Source organism: Brachypodium distachyon, chromosome 3, assembly GCF_000005505.3.
Source record: "Brachypodium distachyon strain Bd21 chromosome 3, Brachypodium_distachyon_v3.0, whole genome shotgun sequence".
NCBI classification, from domain to species: Eukaryota; Viridiplantae; Streptophyta; class Magnoliopsida; order Poales; family Poaceae; genus Brachypodium; species Brachypodium distachyon.
The window spans coordinates 17,099,640-17,114,144 of NC_016133.3; the positions used below are offsets into that span (position 1 = coordinate 17,099,640).

At 43.0% G+C, this 14,505-nt stretch overlaps 4 protein-coding genes across 26 annotated transcripts; all 4 read left to right on the forward strand.

The window, feature by feature from the left end:
• The first annotated feature begins 3,356 nt into the window (after window positions 1–3,356).
• On the forward strand, window positions 3,357–4,183 carry LOC112271589. Its single transcript, XM_024461168.1, has one exon. The coding sequence runs from the start codon at window positions 3,632–3,634 to the stop codon at window positions 3,863–3,865; it is 234 nt and encodes a 77-aa protein (XP_024316936.1). The 5' UTR covers window positions 3,357–3,631; the 3' UTR covers window positions 3,866–4,183.
• Window positions 4,184–5,410: 1,227 nt separating this feature from the next.
• On the forward strand, window positions 5,411–11,411 carry LOC100841341 (protein Rf1, mitochondrial). Of its 23 annotated transcripts, none has more exons than XM_024461153.1 (5): window positions 5,411–8,864; window positions 8,949–9,919; window positions 10,007–10,060; window positions 10,615–11,055; window positions 11,178–11,411. In XM_024461153.1, the coding sequence occupies exon 1, from the start codon at window positions 5,655–5,657 to the stop codon at window positions 8,163–8,165; it is 2,511 nt and encodes an 836-aa protein (XP_024316921.1). In that variant the 5' UTR covers window positions 5,411–5,654; the 3' UTR covers window positions 8,166–8,864; window positions 8,949–9,919; window positions 10,007–10,060; window positions 10,615–11,055; window positions 11,178–11,411. The 23 variants fall into 23 exon arrangements, with proteins under 23 accessions (XP_024316921.1, XP_024316920.1, XP_024316925.1 ...); XM_024461152.1 differs by having other exon boundaries at window positions 10,658–11,055; XM_024461157.1 differs by having other exon boundaries at window positions 8,949–9,060; window positions 9,823–9,919; window positions 10,007–11,055.
• LOC112271648 (zinc finger CCCH domain-containing protein 43-like) lies at window positions 8,962–12,626 on the forward strand. The gene is made up of 5 exons (XM_024461382.1): window positions 8,962–9,060; window positions 9,893–9,919; window positions 10,007–10,060; window positions 11,703–11,876; window positions 11,945–12,626. The coding sequence occupies exons 1-5, from the start codon at window positions 8,962–8,964 to the stop codon at window positions 12,509–12,511; spliced, it is 921 nt and encodes a 306-aa protein (XP_024317150.1). The 3' UTR covers window positions 12,512–12,626.
• An 873-nt stretch (window positions 12,627–13,499) lies between these two features.
• Window positions 13,500–14,225, forward strand: LOC112271590. Its single transcript, XM_024461169.1, has 2 exons — window positions 13,500–13,602; window positions 13,683–14,225. The coding sequence occupies exons 1-2, from the start codon at window positions 13,533–13,535 to the stop codon at window positions 14,153–14,155; spliced, it is 543 nt and encodes a 180-aa protein (XP_024316937.1). The 5' UTR covers window positions 13,500–13,532; the 3' UTR covers window positions 14,156–14,225.
• The last annotated feature ends 280 nt before the right edge of the window (window positions 14,226–14,505 follow it).

The window sequence follows — 14,505 nt, forward strand, 5'->3', positions numbered from 1 at the left end:
GCTGCCAAAATTTATCCCAAACACATAATTAAGGTCAAAAAATTTAGGTCAACATGCCATCTATTTATCTTAACGAGTTTTTAATGAGCTTAACGAGTGCTCGTGAGCTCTTAACGAACCGAGCCGAACAATGGTCACAGATCGTTAACGATAACGATCCTAACGAACCGAGCTCTTAGCGAACCGAGCTCTTAATGAACCGAGCATGCTCGTTCGGGCGGGCGGCTTTCGTCCGTGCCGCGCGGACGAGCGCTGGAGAGGAGTTTCGACTAATAACAACTTATCACTTACATTTTGAATCTATTTTACTTCACAACGTAGTACAGATATGATATTGCACGCCTGCACCTACCAATTATCGGGACAGGGATGTAAGCGAGACCCCATTTCGAGACCATCGGAAGAAACTTACTAGCTTAATTATTTTTTTAAAATTTGATTTAAAATTTAGGACTAACATATAAAACGAAGCGGCCCGAACCACAAACACCACCGTCTCAAGTTGCACTTGTTGCTTAGTTACCCAGGTGCATTGTTCTCTTCTACTATCTCTATTACATTATTAAGTGTCGAAATACTACATATCTAAAAATATTTTAATATCATCTGTATTTAGAAAATTTAGTATAGGAGGGAGGGAGCATCTTTCTTCAAACCGAATAAGCCTAGGGTCTTTCCAGCCGGATAGAGTCGTGTGTCAGAATGGCACGACGCCATATCCGTCTGTATTTCGTGCACGTGACGGACAGAACCCGAGAAAACCGGCCGTACACCGCAGCGTAGGCACGTTCGGGCGTGGGCAGCAGCAGATCTATCTTAGCTAGCACGTCTGGGGGACCTCCTCGTCTTTCCCTTGCTTTTTTATAGGCTCTGAACCCCGCCAGAGCGTGTATACGCGTACTGCGACTGCGAGGATCACGACCATACAGGCACGGGCAGCATCAGCGGCACGTCAGTCCGGTCGGATGGCGCCAACTGGACTGGAGAGACCCTGCACGCGGTGCCCACCTGTCAGGCGGTCCGTCCGTCCGCCTGCCCACGCTGGTCCACAACCAAACGTCGTACCAACTTTGTCGCCGCAACGCATGATGGCTTCATTGACTTGTTGGCATGCACGACGCGCACCACACAACCCCTCGCGTACGTACGTACAGCATTCAAACACAAGAGTTTTTTTTTTAAGGTCATCGTTGCCCTAGCTTTGCTAGCCAGATCGATCTGTATATCATCTTTCCGGGTGCACGTGACATTCGTTTTGCTTTGGTAGTTTGAACTTTTAAATTTGAATTGTAGTAGTGCAAGATGAAACCGCATATATGTTCAGCTTGCCATGCATTAAGAGGTGGTTCAAGTTCAAACTGTATACTCGAAATTGTAGTCTCACTTAAAAGGTTGAGTGAAACTATAAACAAATACTTCCTCCGATCCATATTAATTGTTTCAACCTTGCCCGGATGTATCTGTGTCTAAAAAGCGTCTAGATACATGTAATATTTCGACAACTAATATGGATCGGCCGGAGTGAGTACTTTTGAATATGAAATCAACTATATCAATTTAATTTCACAAAAGTTATATTAATAGACTATTTGTTGGTCAAAGGTTCAATCAAAAGGTACAAAATGCGCTTTATATTTGGAACAGAGCGAGTATTGTCGAAATCCAGGCAAGAAAAAAAAAGACGTTGGATGTCTCTCAACAGAAAACTACACCTAGAATACACCGAACCCTATACTAAAGACCGAACAAATGAAAATAACACAATTCCTAGCCTTCAAAAGGATTGTTGCAAACGCACTAATGATGACGAGTCCAATTATAGAATCACCACCTTCAACAAAGGCATGACGTAGACACACGTAAACTTTGCCGAATATGTTTCCGCCGGAGTGCACATATGCTTGTCGTTGAAGCTGCCTCTACCATCAATACCATCGGCTTCCACCGGAGAAGAGACTAGTTAAAAGATGGGATGCGCCATACTACCTCGCCTCTAGCCACACTAACGCACCAACCTTCGGTCCAACAAAGAATAGGCAAGACAGTATGCCTCCATAAGAGACACTGTGCATAGCACCTGCTGGCAACATACATGACTTGACGCCACTGGAAAAAGATCGACGCGTGCCTGATCAACCCAATCTGGAGGTCCGGGGGCGTCCCGTACCACCGCCGGTGCGCAGAAATGTGCCATATGCTAATCAAGTACTATCCCGTTTCATAATTCTTGTCTCAAATTTGTCCCAAAATGGATGTATCTATTTTTAAAAAGCGTCTAAATACATGTAATATTTCGAGAGGAATTATGGAATGGAGGAAGTATGTGCAAACTCACAATGCACCCACTGTGTGTTTGCTTTGCAAGCTCCATCAGATAAGGATAGGCGTCCCTTTCTCCCTGTCTTTTCACCTAGATTCACACGTACGATCCACCTCATCACATAAACTTTTATAATTCATCCATAATGATCTTAATCGATATATTAAGCCGTGTCTGGTTTGATCCGTCAAGCAAAAGGAGGTGGCCCGTTTTGCTCAGTATTTTGATGACTACTATATATGGCAAATTGGCAGCGACAGCTAAGATAGATGTCACGTCAAGCAATTTCTTAAACCCAAATTGTTCCCTAAAGGAGAGTTTCTTAAACCAAAAATCAGAATCCAACTATCTACCAGCTAAGATCGACGGACCGATTGATCGGTTGCTTCAGAAGAAAAAACAAGGACGTTCCAACCATATATATATAGTTCAAACGAAATCAACGTACGTCCAGCTAAAACAAGGAGGATCTTTTTACTATTTTCACTCACTTGATCGGCTAAACAAGAGGAAGAGGAGCCACCCTGAATTCTGGATACACTTGTCACTATATTACACTAGGACAAAGTCAAGGATCATTTTTCCTAAAAAAAAAAAAGGTCAAGGATCATCACAGTGGACGTAAACAACTAAAGAGCATCCCCCAAGTGGTGGTACTACTACATGAAACTTCCCCTAATTGGAAAGAACTAATCAGCAACACATGAAAGAACATGTCCATTTGTGGATAAACCATACTACAGTGCACCTAGACACCACGTATATATTATATGCAAACTACTGTACGTAGTGGGTGCATACGTGCGAGCTGAGCTAGGCAGCTGGTAGCGACCAGCCAAATCAAACTAATAAACACATGAGAGAAGAGAACTGCCCGTGTGGGGAAAGACGACGACGGGCCGGTGTGGTCTGGTGGAGTGCTATACCTATATATGGATATATTTGATCTGCGGGCACAATACAGCCAGCCATTTCGATCAACATATATAGCCATTCCATTAACAAAAGCATACACGCATGAGTATAAAATTAAGAAAAAGAAGCAAGAGGGGTCTAGAGCTGCCGGAGAAAGTTCTGCTCGACTCGAGCGGGTGCCGGGCGCGCGGTGTGAGCAAGATAACGTATAGGTATTCTATACAGATAAAAGACAACGTGGGCTCCTCATGCGATCTTGTACCCCCTTCCCCTATAACACGCCTGCCCAACCAAACCAACCCCTGGTTTCCATTTTCGTGTCCCCCGTCGTCTCTCACACCCTCACCTACTTGGAAACAAGAAAATCAGGCAGAAAGAGATCGAGGGATTCGGAGGATGGAAAAGGCGGCGGCGGCGGCGTGCTGCGGGGTGGCGGAGGAGACGGTGACGGCGACGCAGAAGGCGCCGGGGGCTTGCCCGCGGTGCGGCGGCGCGGTGGTGGCGACCGACGTGGAGTCGGCCCGGCGCATCCTCTGCCTGCCTCTATGCGTCAAGAACAAGAGGAAGTTCTCCTGCACGCGGTGCCGCCGCAGCCTCGTCACCCTCGACACCCACAGTGCCCTGTCATGACTCCTGAGTTCATTCAGCTAGCTAAGCCGGCCTGATTATCAGCATTAGCTAGCTAGGGACGAAGTGCTTTCTGGAAAGAGAGATTGGGATTTAGTGGGTGGTGTTGACTGTTGATTGATTATTAGTTATTCGGCTCCTTGTTCTTGATCTCTGCTGTGCTGGTGCGCCAATTTGGATCCTTTGGATATTTCTAGTTCATTCTAGCCTGATGCTATTAGTTGAGTTGGTTCCTTAGGCTAGCTGCTTGCTTTATCTTGTTAATAAACTATGGTGTTTGTCTTTGAAGTTTGCAATGTCTCCTCGCTAAGTTCTCCGTTTCCTTGTTTCTTGACTGCATCATATCCTCCCCGTTTATGTTTTTCATACGGCCTATCTGCTTGTCTCAGAATACAAGACAATGTATGCAAATTTATTCTTTTTCATGTTTGTCTTTATCGATGTTATCTTCTCCTTCATTTGCAAGGTTATTGATTAAACTATTCTCTCTGCCATTTCCTTTTCAGGATGAGTAGATTTTGTTTGGATCTATCCTGTTTTTTCTTCTTCCGAAAAGATCTTTTATGTTGGTATATGTGTCTGAATCTACTGTACATTTGTTCATAAATATAAGATGTTGTAACTTTGTCCTCGGTCAAGTTTGAAACTTCAAGTTTGACCAAGTTATAAAAAGAAATATACTTTCTCCAACCCATATTACTCGTCTCAAATTTGCATAAAAATGGTTGTATCTATGTTTAAAAAACGTCTAGATACATGTAACATTTTCACAAGTAATATGCGTCTGAGTAAGTACTAATATTTACACAATATCAAATGAGTACACTGTGCAGATATATCTGTCATAACAAATTTGATAAATCAAGTTATTGATCTTGGTGAAATTTTCTGTAAACTTGATTAACTTTTATCAAGTTCGACTTCAGACAAAGTTAGAACATCTTATGCTTACTAACAGAGAGTATTTTGAACCTGAAGAGTATGTTATTAGGTTTAACGGCATGTCCTTGACATGTTTCTAATTTTCTATGCGACTCTGTGTCAAATGGCACTTGGAAGTTGCAATCAAAAGCATATGTCCTTTGGCGATTTGTTTTTCAAATGTCTAAAGATTTACACACGCTTTGTATCATTTTGAGTTTTTTCACGAAAAAGGAACAAAAGAAAAGGAACTCGATTATTTCATTAAGTACTCCGTATTAAAGTTCTTTTATTTTTCAACTCATTAATATAAATTTTTACACATAAAAGAATTTTCCTTTAATTAAGCATTAATCACTTTGAAAACTTTTAATATTTTTTGTCAACTTTATTTGTAATATGGAAATGGAAATTTATGTGTAATGATGAAATACGGTCTGCCATTTGGCAGAAGTACTCTGGTCTGCTGTTCCGTTCCAGCACAAATGGCAAACCATCTCTTGGTAGCATGAGAACTGACGCAACCAGACAGTTTCCCCATATATATAAAAAAGACACTATTAGTCTATTACATGTTTCTTGCAGGTTAAAAAATTGCAGATACTGTTCCAAATAGAAATAAGCGAGGAAAAGGAGATGTAAACGACTGAGTTCCCCATATACAGCTTGAAGAAGTAAGTAGTACGTGTTTCTGTTTCAAAATCACGTCTCTGGTCTCTCCCAAATCCCAGTCGAGTGGAAATTTCAAGCTTTTACCGGCGTTATTTACCGTTCTGAGGCCAATCAACGGATCCCATTCAATCCTCATCCAACGGCCAAACCATCCGGCGGGGTCCCAAACCTCCCGTCCTACTTTCTTTCCCTCGGCGGCATGGCCTCGTTGATCCTCCGCTCCAAATCCAATGCGCGCTACGCCAGGAGCACCAAGGCCATGCCTCGCCTCCACTCCGCCACGCCAATGGCTACCCTCCGCCTCCGGCACTTCTCATCCACCCCGCCGTCCTCTCCTCGTCGGCTCCGCAGCGCACTTGCCTCCGCCACGGAGCGCGTGCGCGCCGGGACCCTCACGCCGGACGACGCACACCACCTGTTCGACGGATTGCTGCGCCAAACGGCTCAGGTCCCCGAGAGCGTCCTGAACGGCTTCCTCTCCGCCCTAGCCCGCGCGCCGGCCTCCGCCGCCCTCAGAGACGGGCCCGCCCTCGCCGTCGCGCTCTTCAACCGCATGTCCACCGGCACCGGCCCCCGGGTCGCGCTGCCGACGGTCTACACCTACAGCATCCTCATCGACTGCTGCTGCCGCGCCCGCCGCCTGGACCTAGCTTTCGCCTTCTTCGGCTGCCTCCTCAGGCAGGGCATGAAGGCAGACGTCATCGTTGTCAGTTCCCTCCTCAGAGGCCTCTGCGACGCCAAACGGACCGACGAGGCTGTGGACGTGCTGTTCCACAGGATGCCCGAGCTGGGCTGTGTGCCTGATGCCATCTCCTACTCCACAGTTCTGAAGAGCGTATGCGACGATGGTAGGAGCCAGTGGGCGCTCGACATACTCCGGATGGCCGTGAAACAAGGAGGCGGCTGCCCCTGCAACGTGGTGGTGTATAGCACGGTCGTTCATGGACTTTTTAAGGAGGGCAAAGTAGGTGAAGCATGCGATCTATTCCATGAAATGACACAGCAGGGAGTTCCACCTAATGTGGTGACGTATAACTCTGTGATTCATGCGTTGTGCAAGGCCAGGGCCGTGGACAAGGCACAAGGGATCCTCCGACAAATGGTCGGTAATGGTGTTCAACCGGATAATGTGACATATAATACCTTGATTCATGGATACTCCACTTTGGGCCAGTGGAAACAGGCGGTTAGGATGTTCAAAGAAATGACAAGTCGAGGTGTTATACCAAATACTGTTACTTGCAGCACGTTCGTAGCCTTCCTTTGCAAACATGGAAGAATTGAAGAAGCTAGAGAATTTTTTGATTCAATGCTTGCAAAGGGGCACAAACTTAATATCATCTCGTACTCTACTCTGCTTCATGGGTACGCTACTGCAGGATGCCTTGTTGATATGAGCAATCTGTTTAATTTGATGGTAAGAGACGGTATTGTACCTAACCAACATGTTTTTAACATACTGGTGAATGGATATGCTAAATGTGGAATGGTGCGTGAGGCTATGTTTATTTTTGAAGACATGCAGAAGCGGGGATTAAACCCTGATGTGCTCACATATTTAGCTGTCATACATGCTTTTTGCAGAATGGGAAGTATGGATGATGCTATGGACAAATTCAACCATATGATTGATAAGGGAGTTGAACCAAACTTTGCTGTTTACCAGTGCCTGATTCAGGGGTTTTGTACTCATGGTGATTTGGTGAAAGCTGAGGAATTGGTTTATGAAATAAGGAACAAAGGACTTGGTCCTTGCATACTGTCCTTCGCTTCACTAATAAACCACCTATGCAAAGAAGGAAGAGTGTTTGAAGCACAACGTATCTTTGACATGATCATACGTACTGGTGAGAAGGCTGATGTTAATATATTTACTTCACTGATTGATGGATATTGCTTAATTGGTAAGATGAGCGAAGCATTCAGAGTACATGATGCTATGGTATCAGTTGGCATTGAACCTGATATTGTTACATATGGTACACTTGTTAATGGCTGTTGTAAAAATGGTAGGATTGATGATGGGTTGATTTTATTCAGAGAATTATTGCACAAGGGAGTTAAACCTACAACTTTTACATATGGCATTATACTGGATGGGTTATTTCATGCTGGGAGAACTGCTGCTGCAAAGGAAATGTTCCAAGAGATGATTGAAAGTGGAATAGCAGTGACAATTCCCACATACAGCATACTTCTTACTGGACTTTGTAGAAATAATTGCACTGAGGAAGCAATCACGGTTTTTCAGAAGTTATGTGCAATGAATGTGAAATTTGATATTGTAATTCTCAATATCATGATAAGTAAAATGTTCAAGGCTCGGAGGAGAGAAGAAGCTGAGGGTTTGTTTGCCTCAATACCAGATTATGGGCTGGTACCTACTGTTCAGACGTACACCATAATGATGGAAAACCTTATAAAAGAAGGGTCAGTGGAAGAAGCTGAGGGTGTCTTTTCAGTAATGTTGAAGAGTGGCCTTTCCCCCACTTCTCATTTTATAAATGTTATTGTTAGAACATTACTGGAAAAAGGTGAAATAGTCAAGGCTGGAATTTATATGTGTAGAGTTGATGGGAAGAGCATCTTGTTTGAAGCTTCAACTGCTTCTATGTTGTTGTCTCTCTTTTCATGTAAAGGGAAGCACCGGGAACACCTAAATTTGCTCCCTGCAAAGTACCAGTTTTTCGGGGGAGGCAGCAAAAGCTGAATAGTTGATATATTTTCTATCGAAATGCAAGTCCTTAGAAGGCACGGTTGGGTCGAGGCTTTGCTTGTCAAAAGGTCCTTCAACTGGTACAAGTAATGAAAACTACCTGTGTGTAAGGACATATTTGTTAACTTCTCAGAAGGCACAACTGAGGTTCCGGTTTCAAGTATAACAGCTTATCTTGGCGATTGGTGCTAGTTATAGATATGTGTTGTGCCACAAGAAGCAAGATGAATACCAATGTAGTCTTTTCTAGCTTGGTTCCCACCTCTTGGCCTTTAAGTAATGATTGATGTCATCAGTCTCCTTCATTCAGCTGGGCAGTTGCTCAATTTATTTAGTCCTGCGGATCTTTTGCATAGGTCCCCCAGCTAAAGAAGAGGGTGAGGTTCCTGGGTCTGAGTTGGATCCTGACACAAGGAGAGGGCTTCTCATATTAAGCATGATCAACACATAACAGATTTTACACCACCACGTCCACTTCCCACAGGACCTCCTGTACAAATCTCAGTACCACCAGAGCAATCTTATCAAAGTTGGTTTCCTATAGAGCCTCAACTGTGTTTCGTTTAGAATCTGATGCTGCACATTATGATCAAAAGCAATTGGTTGCTGCATCCATCATACTTCCCTGGTGGGGATAATCATCCTATATCTTCTGATAGATTTAACAGCCAGAACCAGAGATATCCTTCTCAGGTGATAATCTATTTTTATCTAATTTATATTTGTTCGGTAATGTGGTGGTTCTAAACGACATGCTGACAAATGCTTGATTTGCAGTCGTCTCACAAGGATGATCCATCATATACTTCCGAACCGAGCACCTACAGCCTATAGATCATTTCCTGGTATCTCTTGCTGCATGTTTGATATTTCTGATGTTCATCTTGAGGTTAGCAGTTGCATAGGATAAAACATGGTCCATGTCTTCTTTTTGTGCTTACTGAACATGGCTTAAGATGGTAGGATTATGCTATTCCAGTCTACTATCTTCTCATACTATCCCTGCACAATTGTTTATTTGTGTTTGTATCACCTGCTTGAATGTGAGCTTTGTGTTCGATTTTTTTCATGTAGAAACCTCATTAATTTTCACTTGTCGAATTTTGAAATTATTTACACTTTGTCACCATGTCATGTTAAAGTGTTCGGTTTCCATCATACGTTCATAACTATAGTAATATGTTCTTTGTTAATAATGTTTGCTAGTTCGGCATTGCAATTTAATTTGGGTTTTGACAGAAATGACAAGACATTATGGCTTGCACAGAAATATTGAGTTTACCTCTTTTCAATTAGTGTTACTAGCTTGTTATATCTTTGCTTATAATGTCTGTTAATATGTACGGTCCAACCATATACCCATTCACATGAGTAGTTGCTAGTAAAGTTACGTAACTCATGTTGTGAAAAGTCTGGCCTATTATTCATTATTTTCTGTAATTGTAATTAAGAAAAATATGGTTAGTCACATGCATAGTTAGCTGTGAAGATCACTGTGCTACTTCGCCCTGTTGCAAGCACATGAGCCAACAAATATACCGTACTTAAGTGTCATTCTTCTTTGTTCAATGGTGCTCCCGTCTAGATTATCTTAAGCAGTGTCTGATTTTGAAGGAGTGGATATAAAAAAAATCTAATGTGTCCCTTTAAGTCACAGGAGCAGCCAAACGTAATCAGGACGCTAATTTGTATATACAGACACATCTGGTGGTGTATTGCAGGAGTTCTCTGCAAAGTGTGGCTTTATGGTAGTTTTGATGCGGAAAGTCAGACAATAATTATCTCCTTTCCGTATTAGATTACTGTATCTGATGTGTTTCTTTACTCATTTTTAGGTGTGCTACCATTCAAAATCATGTGATACTACAGAGTTGCATTTCTTGGCTGAGGTACAATAGTGCCATCTTTTCTTTTATAAACAATGGTGTGATGAAAATTTCCTTTTACTGGCAATTCTGAAAACTTGAGGTCAATATCAGGATATGTACTCCCTCCGATCCATAATAAGTATCTCAGATTTTGTACTAACTTAGTACAAAGTTGTACTAAATCCAAGACACTTATTATGGATCAGAGGGAGTACTTGGTAGCAGGTGTTAATGATCCATGGCTCCCTGCAATGCACTGATGATCATGTAGGTAAAAGCATATATTAACATTTCACCAACAATTTAAGTTTTCTGATAAATGCAAATTACTACTACCTCTGTTCCTAAGAGCCTGTTTGGGAGGGCTCCACTTCACAGCTTCAGCAGTGGAGCAGGTGAAGTCGTCCCAAACGCTCTAAACTTCACCACATAGCTGAAGTGACGCCATATACCTCTCTAGTTCATTTTACTGAAGCCAAGAAAGAGGTGCTTCACCTGCTCCACTTCACCTAAACTTGAAATAATTTACCCACCAATGCCATTACTGAACCGAACCGTTATGTTTCTATCCCAAGCGCCAGGCCTGACTCCTCGTCTCCCTCCAATCGCCATCGACAGATCGAGACGGGCGGAGGCCCATGGCGGCTCATCTTCAGCCCTAGCAGAGCCGGCCGCCATCCATCTCCGATGCTCCCGCCGGGATCCTTCTCCGGCGAGCCCGCCCGTTCTCCGAGCCCTCAAGCCCGCCGCCAAGGGGATTCGCCGCCGCCAAGAAGGTACCAACTTCGCCGTCCCCCTCTATTCCCTCTGGCCCATGGCGGCTCATCTTCAGCCCTAGCAGAGCCGGCCGCCATCCATCTCCGGTGCTCCCGCCGGGATCCTTCTCCGGCGAGCCCGCCCGTTCTCTCGGTGCCCTCGATCTCGTTCGCCTCGTTCTCCCGCGCCCTCGATCTCGTTCGCCTCGTTCTCCCGTGCCCTCAAGCCCGCCGCCAAGGGGATTCGCCGCTGCCAAGAAGGTACCAACTTCGCCGTCCCCCTCTATTCCCTCTGACCGGAGCTACTCCCTTTTTTTGTGACAAAGAGAGGCCGCGTCCTCTCAGATTTCAATTAACAGAAACCGAATGTGCTAATTCTGCAGGACATTGCCGCCTCTGAACCAAGTTCTTCTTCTCTCTGATTCCTCTTCTCCATCGATTGAGCCTGGAACTAGAAGGTAGCAGGTCTTCTTCTTTTGTTTCCTCTTATTTGTTTCTCTCATCCTCTCATTTATCTTACTCCGTACCAAATTGTTCATATATCACAAATTGAAATATGTTACCAAATTGTTGTATGCCCAGATTTATGTTCATATATCAGAAATAGAAATATGTTACCAAATTGTTGTATGCCCAGATTTATGTTCATATATCAGAAATAGAAATATGTTATCAAATTGTTGTATGCCCAGATTGGTAATACACACACACATATATATGTTCATTTCTTTTACCCATAAGATGGTGCACTGAATAACTCTATTGGATAATTTATTTGAAGAATGGCCGCCGTCAATTGGAATGATGATAATACTAGAATTATTACTGAGTTGTTTGCCGACCAAGTTCACCGTGGAAATCGTCCAAATAGCCACCTGAATAATGTTGTGTATGAGGAGATTGCCTAGAGGTTTAAAGATAAGACAGGCATCGAGTTAAAGAAGAAGCAAATCAAGAACAAATGGGATAAATTGAAGAATGAGTATGGTATATGGAAAAAGTTGTTGTTGAAACAAACAGGTGCTAGCTGGGAAAGAGGAACCATCAATCAGGACGCCGAATGGTGGAGGAAGGCCAAAGTGGTAAGTGTTTTCTTTATCATTTACATGTACTTGCTGCATTTAATCTATTTCATTTGTGATAATTATAGATGGACTTGTTTCAATTGGACATTCCTGGTTGCGGAAGGTTTCAAAACCAAGGTATTCGTAATGAGGACAATCTGGAACTTATCTTTGAAGATATCACTAATGATGGACATGATCATTGGTGTCCTACTTCGGGAGACTTGCCCCAACCAAATATTGTGGAAGATGTCATTAATCTTGATGGCGAGGACGGTATTGACATTGATGAGCTAGATGAGTCTCCGAGCAATGTGAAAGGGAAAAAGAGAGGTGCAAAGGTTGTGGGTGACAAGTCCAAGAAGTCGAAGACATCTCAAGTCATGCAAGATGAGATGAAAAAGATTGGTGCCTTGGCAGAAAAGACACAATCATCATTGGAATCTTTTACAACAAAAAATGATGCATGTTCTGTTGCTACTGTGATGGACTTGGTGATCGAATGTGGTGGAGCTTATGGTACTAATGAGCATTTTATTGCCACCGAGCTGTTTGTGAAAAGAGAGCAAAGAGAAATGTTCCTCCACATGCCAACTCCAGATATTCGTTTTGAATGGCTTAAGAGGAAGTACGAGGCAAAATATGCTCGTTAGATAGCTATTTGAATGTAATAATTATGAAGTTTTTTTGACAGCCTATGAACCTATTTATGTTCTCCCAGACTGTGTGTGACTAGCACTTTGTCCTCTATATTTTGTTCTACTCCCAGCCTATGAACCGAATGTTTTATTTGACTATCTGTTTTCCATATTGTTAGACTGTGTGTGTGCTGAACCATGTAAGCAAACTTCTGGCATCTATCTATTTGACTATCTGTTTTCCATGTCCAGGTTGTTCATTTCTTTCATCTCATTGTCCAGATTGTTGTACATATTTTTTTTTCATTTCATATTTTTTTTGCCTATGTTGTTCATCTGTATATTTCTTGTTACGTACAGATGTCATCGGATAGCGAGAACGATGGAAGCAATGACGATGAGGAAGAGATGATTTTTTATAATCATGTTCAAGCTCTGAGTGCTATTTACCATGCTGCGGCAAACATTGCTGTGAATTATTCTAGAACCTTTCTTGATAAGGCGGATCCAAGGACCTCTATTCTCAGCGGGATGGGTTGGTTGAAGGAGACACTATCAACACCTGGAGAGACCTATAGGATGTTGCGTTTGAACAACCACGTCTTCTTTGACCTGCATGACTTTCTGGTGAGAAAATACGGTCTAACCGCATCCATACATGTGAGTAGCCATGAGTCGCTCGCGATTTTCCTTTGGGTTCTTGGTGGATGTGAATCAAACCGGAAAACACAAAATAGGTTCAAGCACTCAGGTGAGACCATTAGCAGGAAGTTTGATGAGGTTCTTCATTGTGTCGTAAAGATGGCGACTCACTATTTGAGACCAAAGGACCCAAATTTCCGTGTTGTCCATAAGAGGATTAGAGGTGACAAAAGGGCTTATCCACACCTTAAGGATTGTATCGGTGCACTAGATGGTACTCATATTCGTGCATCACTTCCTGCTGATCAACAAGTGCACCGCATCTCAGAACGTGTTGGCTATTTGTGATTTTGATATGCGCTTCATTTACGCATCTATTGGACAGCCGGGTGCTATGCATGATACAAGTGTGCTATACCATGCCATAAGAGTGGACCACGACATCTTCCCGCATCCTCCGAAAGGTAAGCTTGTTCAACATATCGCTGATTTCATTCGTCTCATCTTGAATGTGTTCACCCTAAAAAATTATCTTCTCTTTTAGGTAAGTACTATCTAGTTGACGCCGGTTACCCTAATCGGCCAGGGTACCTTGCTCCATACAAGGGTGAGAGATATCATGTCCCTGATTTTCATAAAGGTGCGGAGCCATCTACTCCAAAGGAAAAGTTCAATAGGGTGCATTCAGCTATTCGTAATGTCATTGAGAGGTCTTTCGGCGTGCTGAAAATGAAGTGGCGCATATTGTTAAAGATGCCAAATTATTCCATGGATAAGCAAAAGTTGATTGAGGCGGCTTCCATGGTGCTTCACAACTATGTGCGCGAGCACCAAAGTGGGGATCGGCATTTCTGTAGGTGTGATCGAGACCCAAATTATGAGCCAACAATTCCAGAAAGGTATCAAAAGTATGCAATTTCTCAAAGTGCATCCGATGGGTCAACACCGGAGTTGAATGATACATCTATGGATTCTTTCCGCAACAAGCTCGCGACCGATATTTCTCTAGGTTGGTAATACATCATGAAATTTGACGTGATAAAAGATGAATATTTCTGTAGTGTGGTTATTGGACTATGTCGTGATGAACCTGGTGTATGAACACTTGTTTTGATATGACTGTTTTATTGATTTTGCCGGCTGATTGCATGGCTTTTAAAATTGTGTTTAATCTGCTATTCTATTCAAAGCTGGGTTATCAAAATGATTAATTCATGCAGGTTCATTTTCTAAAGCAAACAAGATGTGTGTTTGATGTATGTATACAACATGTGAAACACCAAAAAAAAAAAAGTGCAAACAATCAACCGATCGGCAGCTGTGTTCTGCCACATTCATCAATTCTTACACACTTGCGGTGATCGATT

Bases quoted from the DNA above. Each gene is read 5' to 3' on its own strand.
- LOC112271648 (XM_024461382.1), top strand. From the start codon at position 8,962: ATGATCCATCATATACTTCCGAACCGAGCACCTACAGCCTATAGATCA. The intron at 9,920-10,006 runs GTAGTTTTGATG...ACTCATTTTTAG, and splicing joins CTGCAAAGTGTGGCTTTATG to GTGTGCTACCATTCAAAATC. The intron at 10,061-11,702 runs GTACAATAGTGC...GAGATTGCCTAG, and splicing joins AGTTGCATTTCTTGGCTGAG to AGGTTTAAAGATAAGACAGG.
- LOC112271590 (XM_024461169.1), top strand. From the start codon at position 13,533: ATGCATGATACAAGTGTGCTATACCATGCCATAAGAGTGGACCACGAC. The intron at 13,603-13,682 runs GTAAGCTTGTTC...CTTCTCTTTTAG, and splicing joins CTTCCCGCATCCTCCGAAAG to GTAAGTACTATCTAGTTGAC.
- LOC100841341 (XM_024461145.1), top strand. From the start codon at position 5,655: ATGGCCTCGTTGATCCTCCGCTCCAAATCCAATGCGCGCTACGCCAGG.
- LOC112271589 (XM_024461168.1), top strand. From the start codon at position 3,632: ATGGAAAAGGCGGCGGCGGCGGCGTGCTGCGGGGTGGCGGAGGAGACG.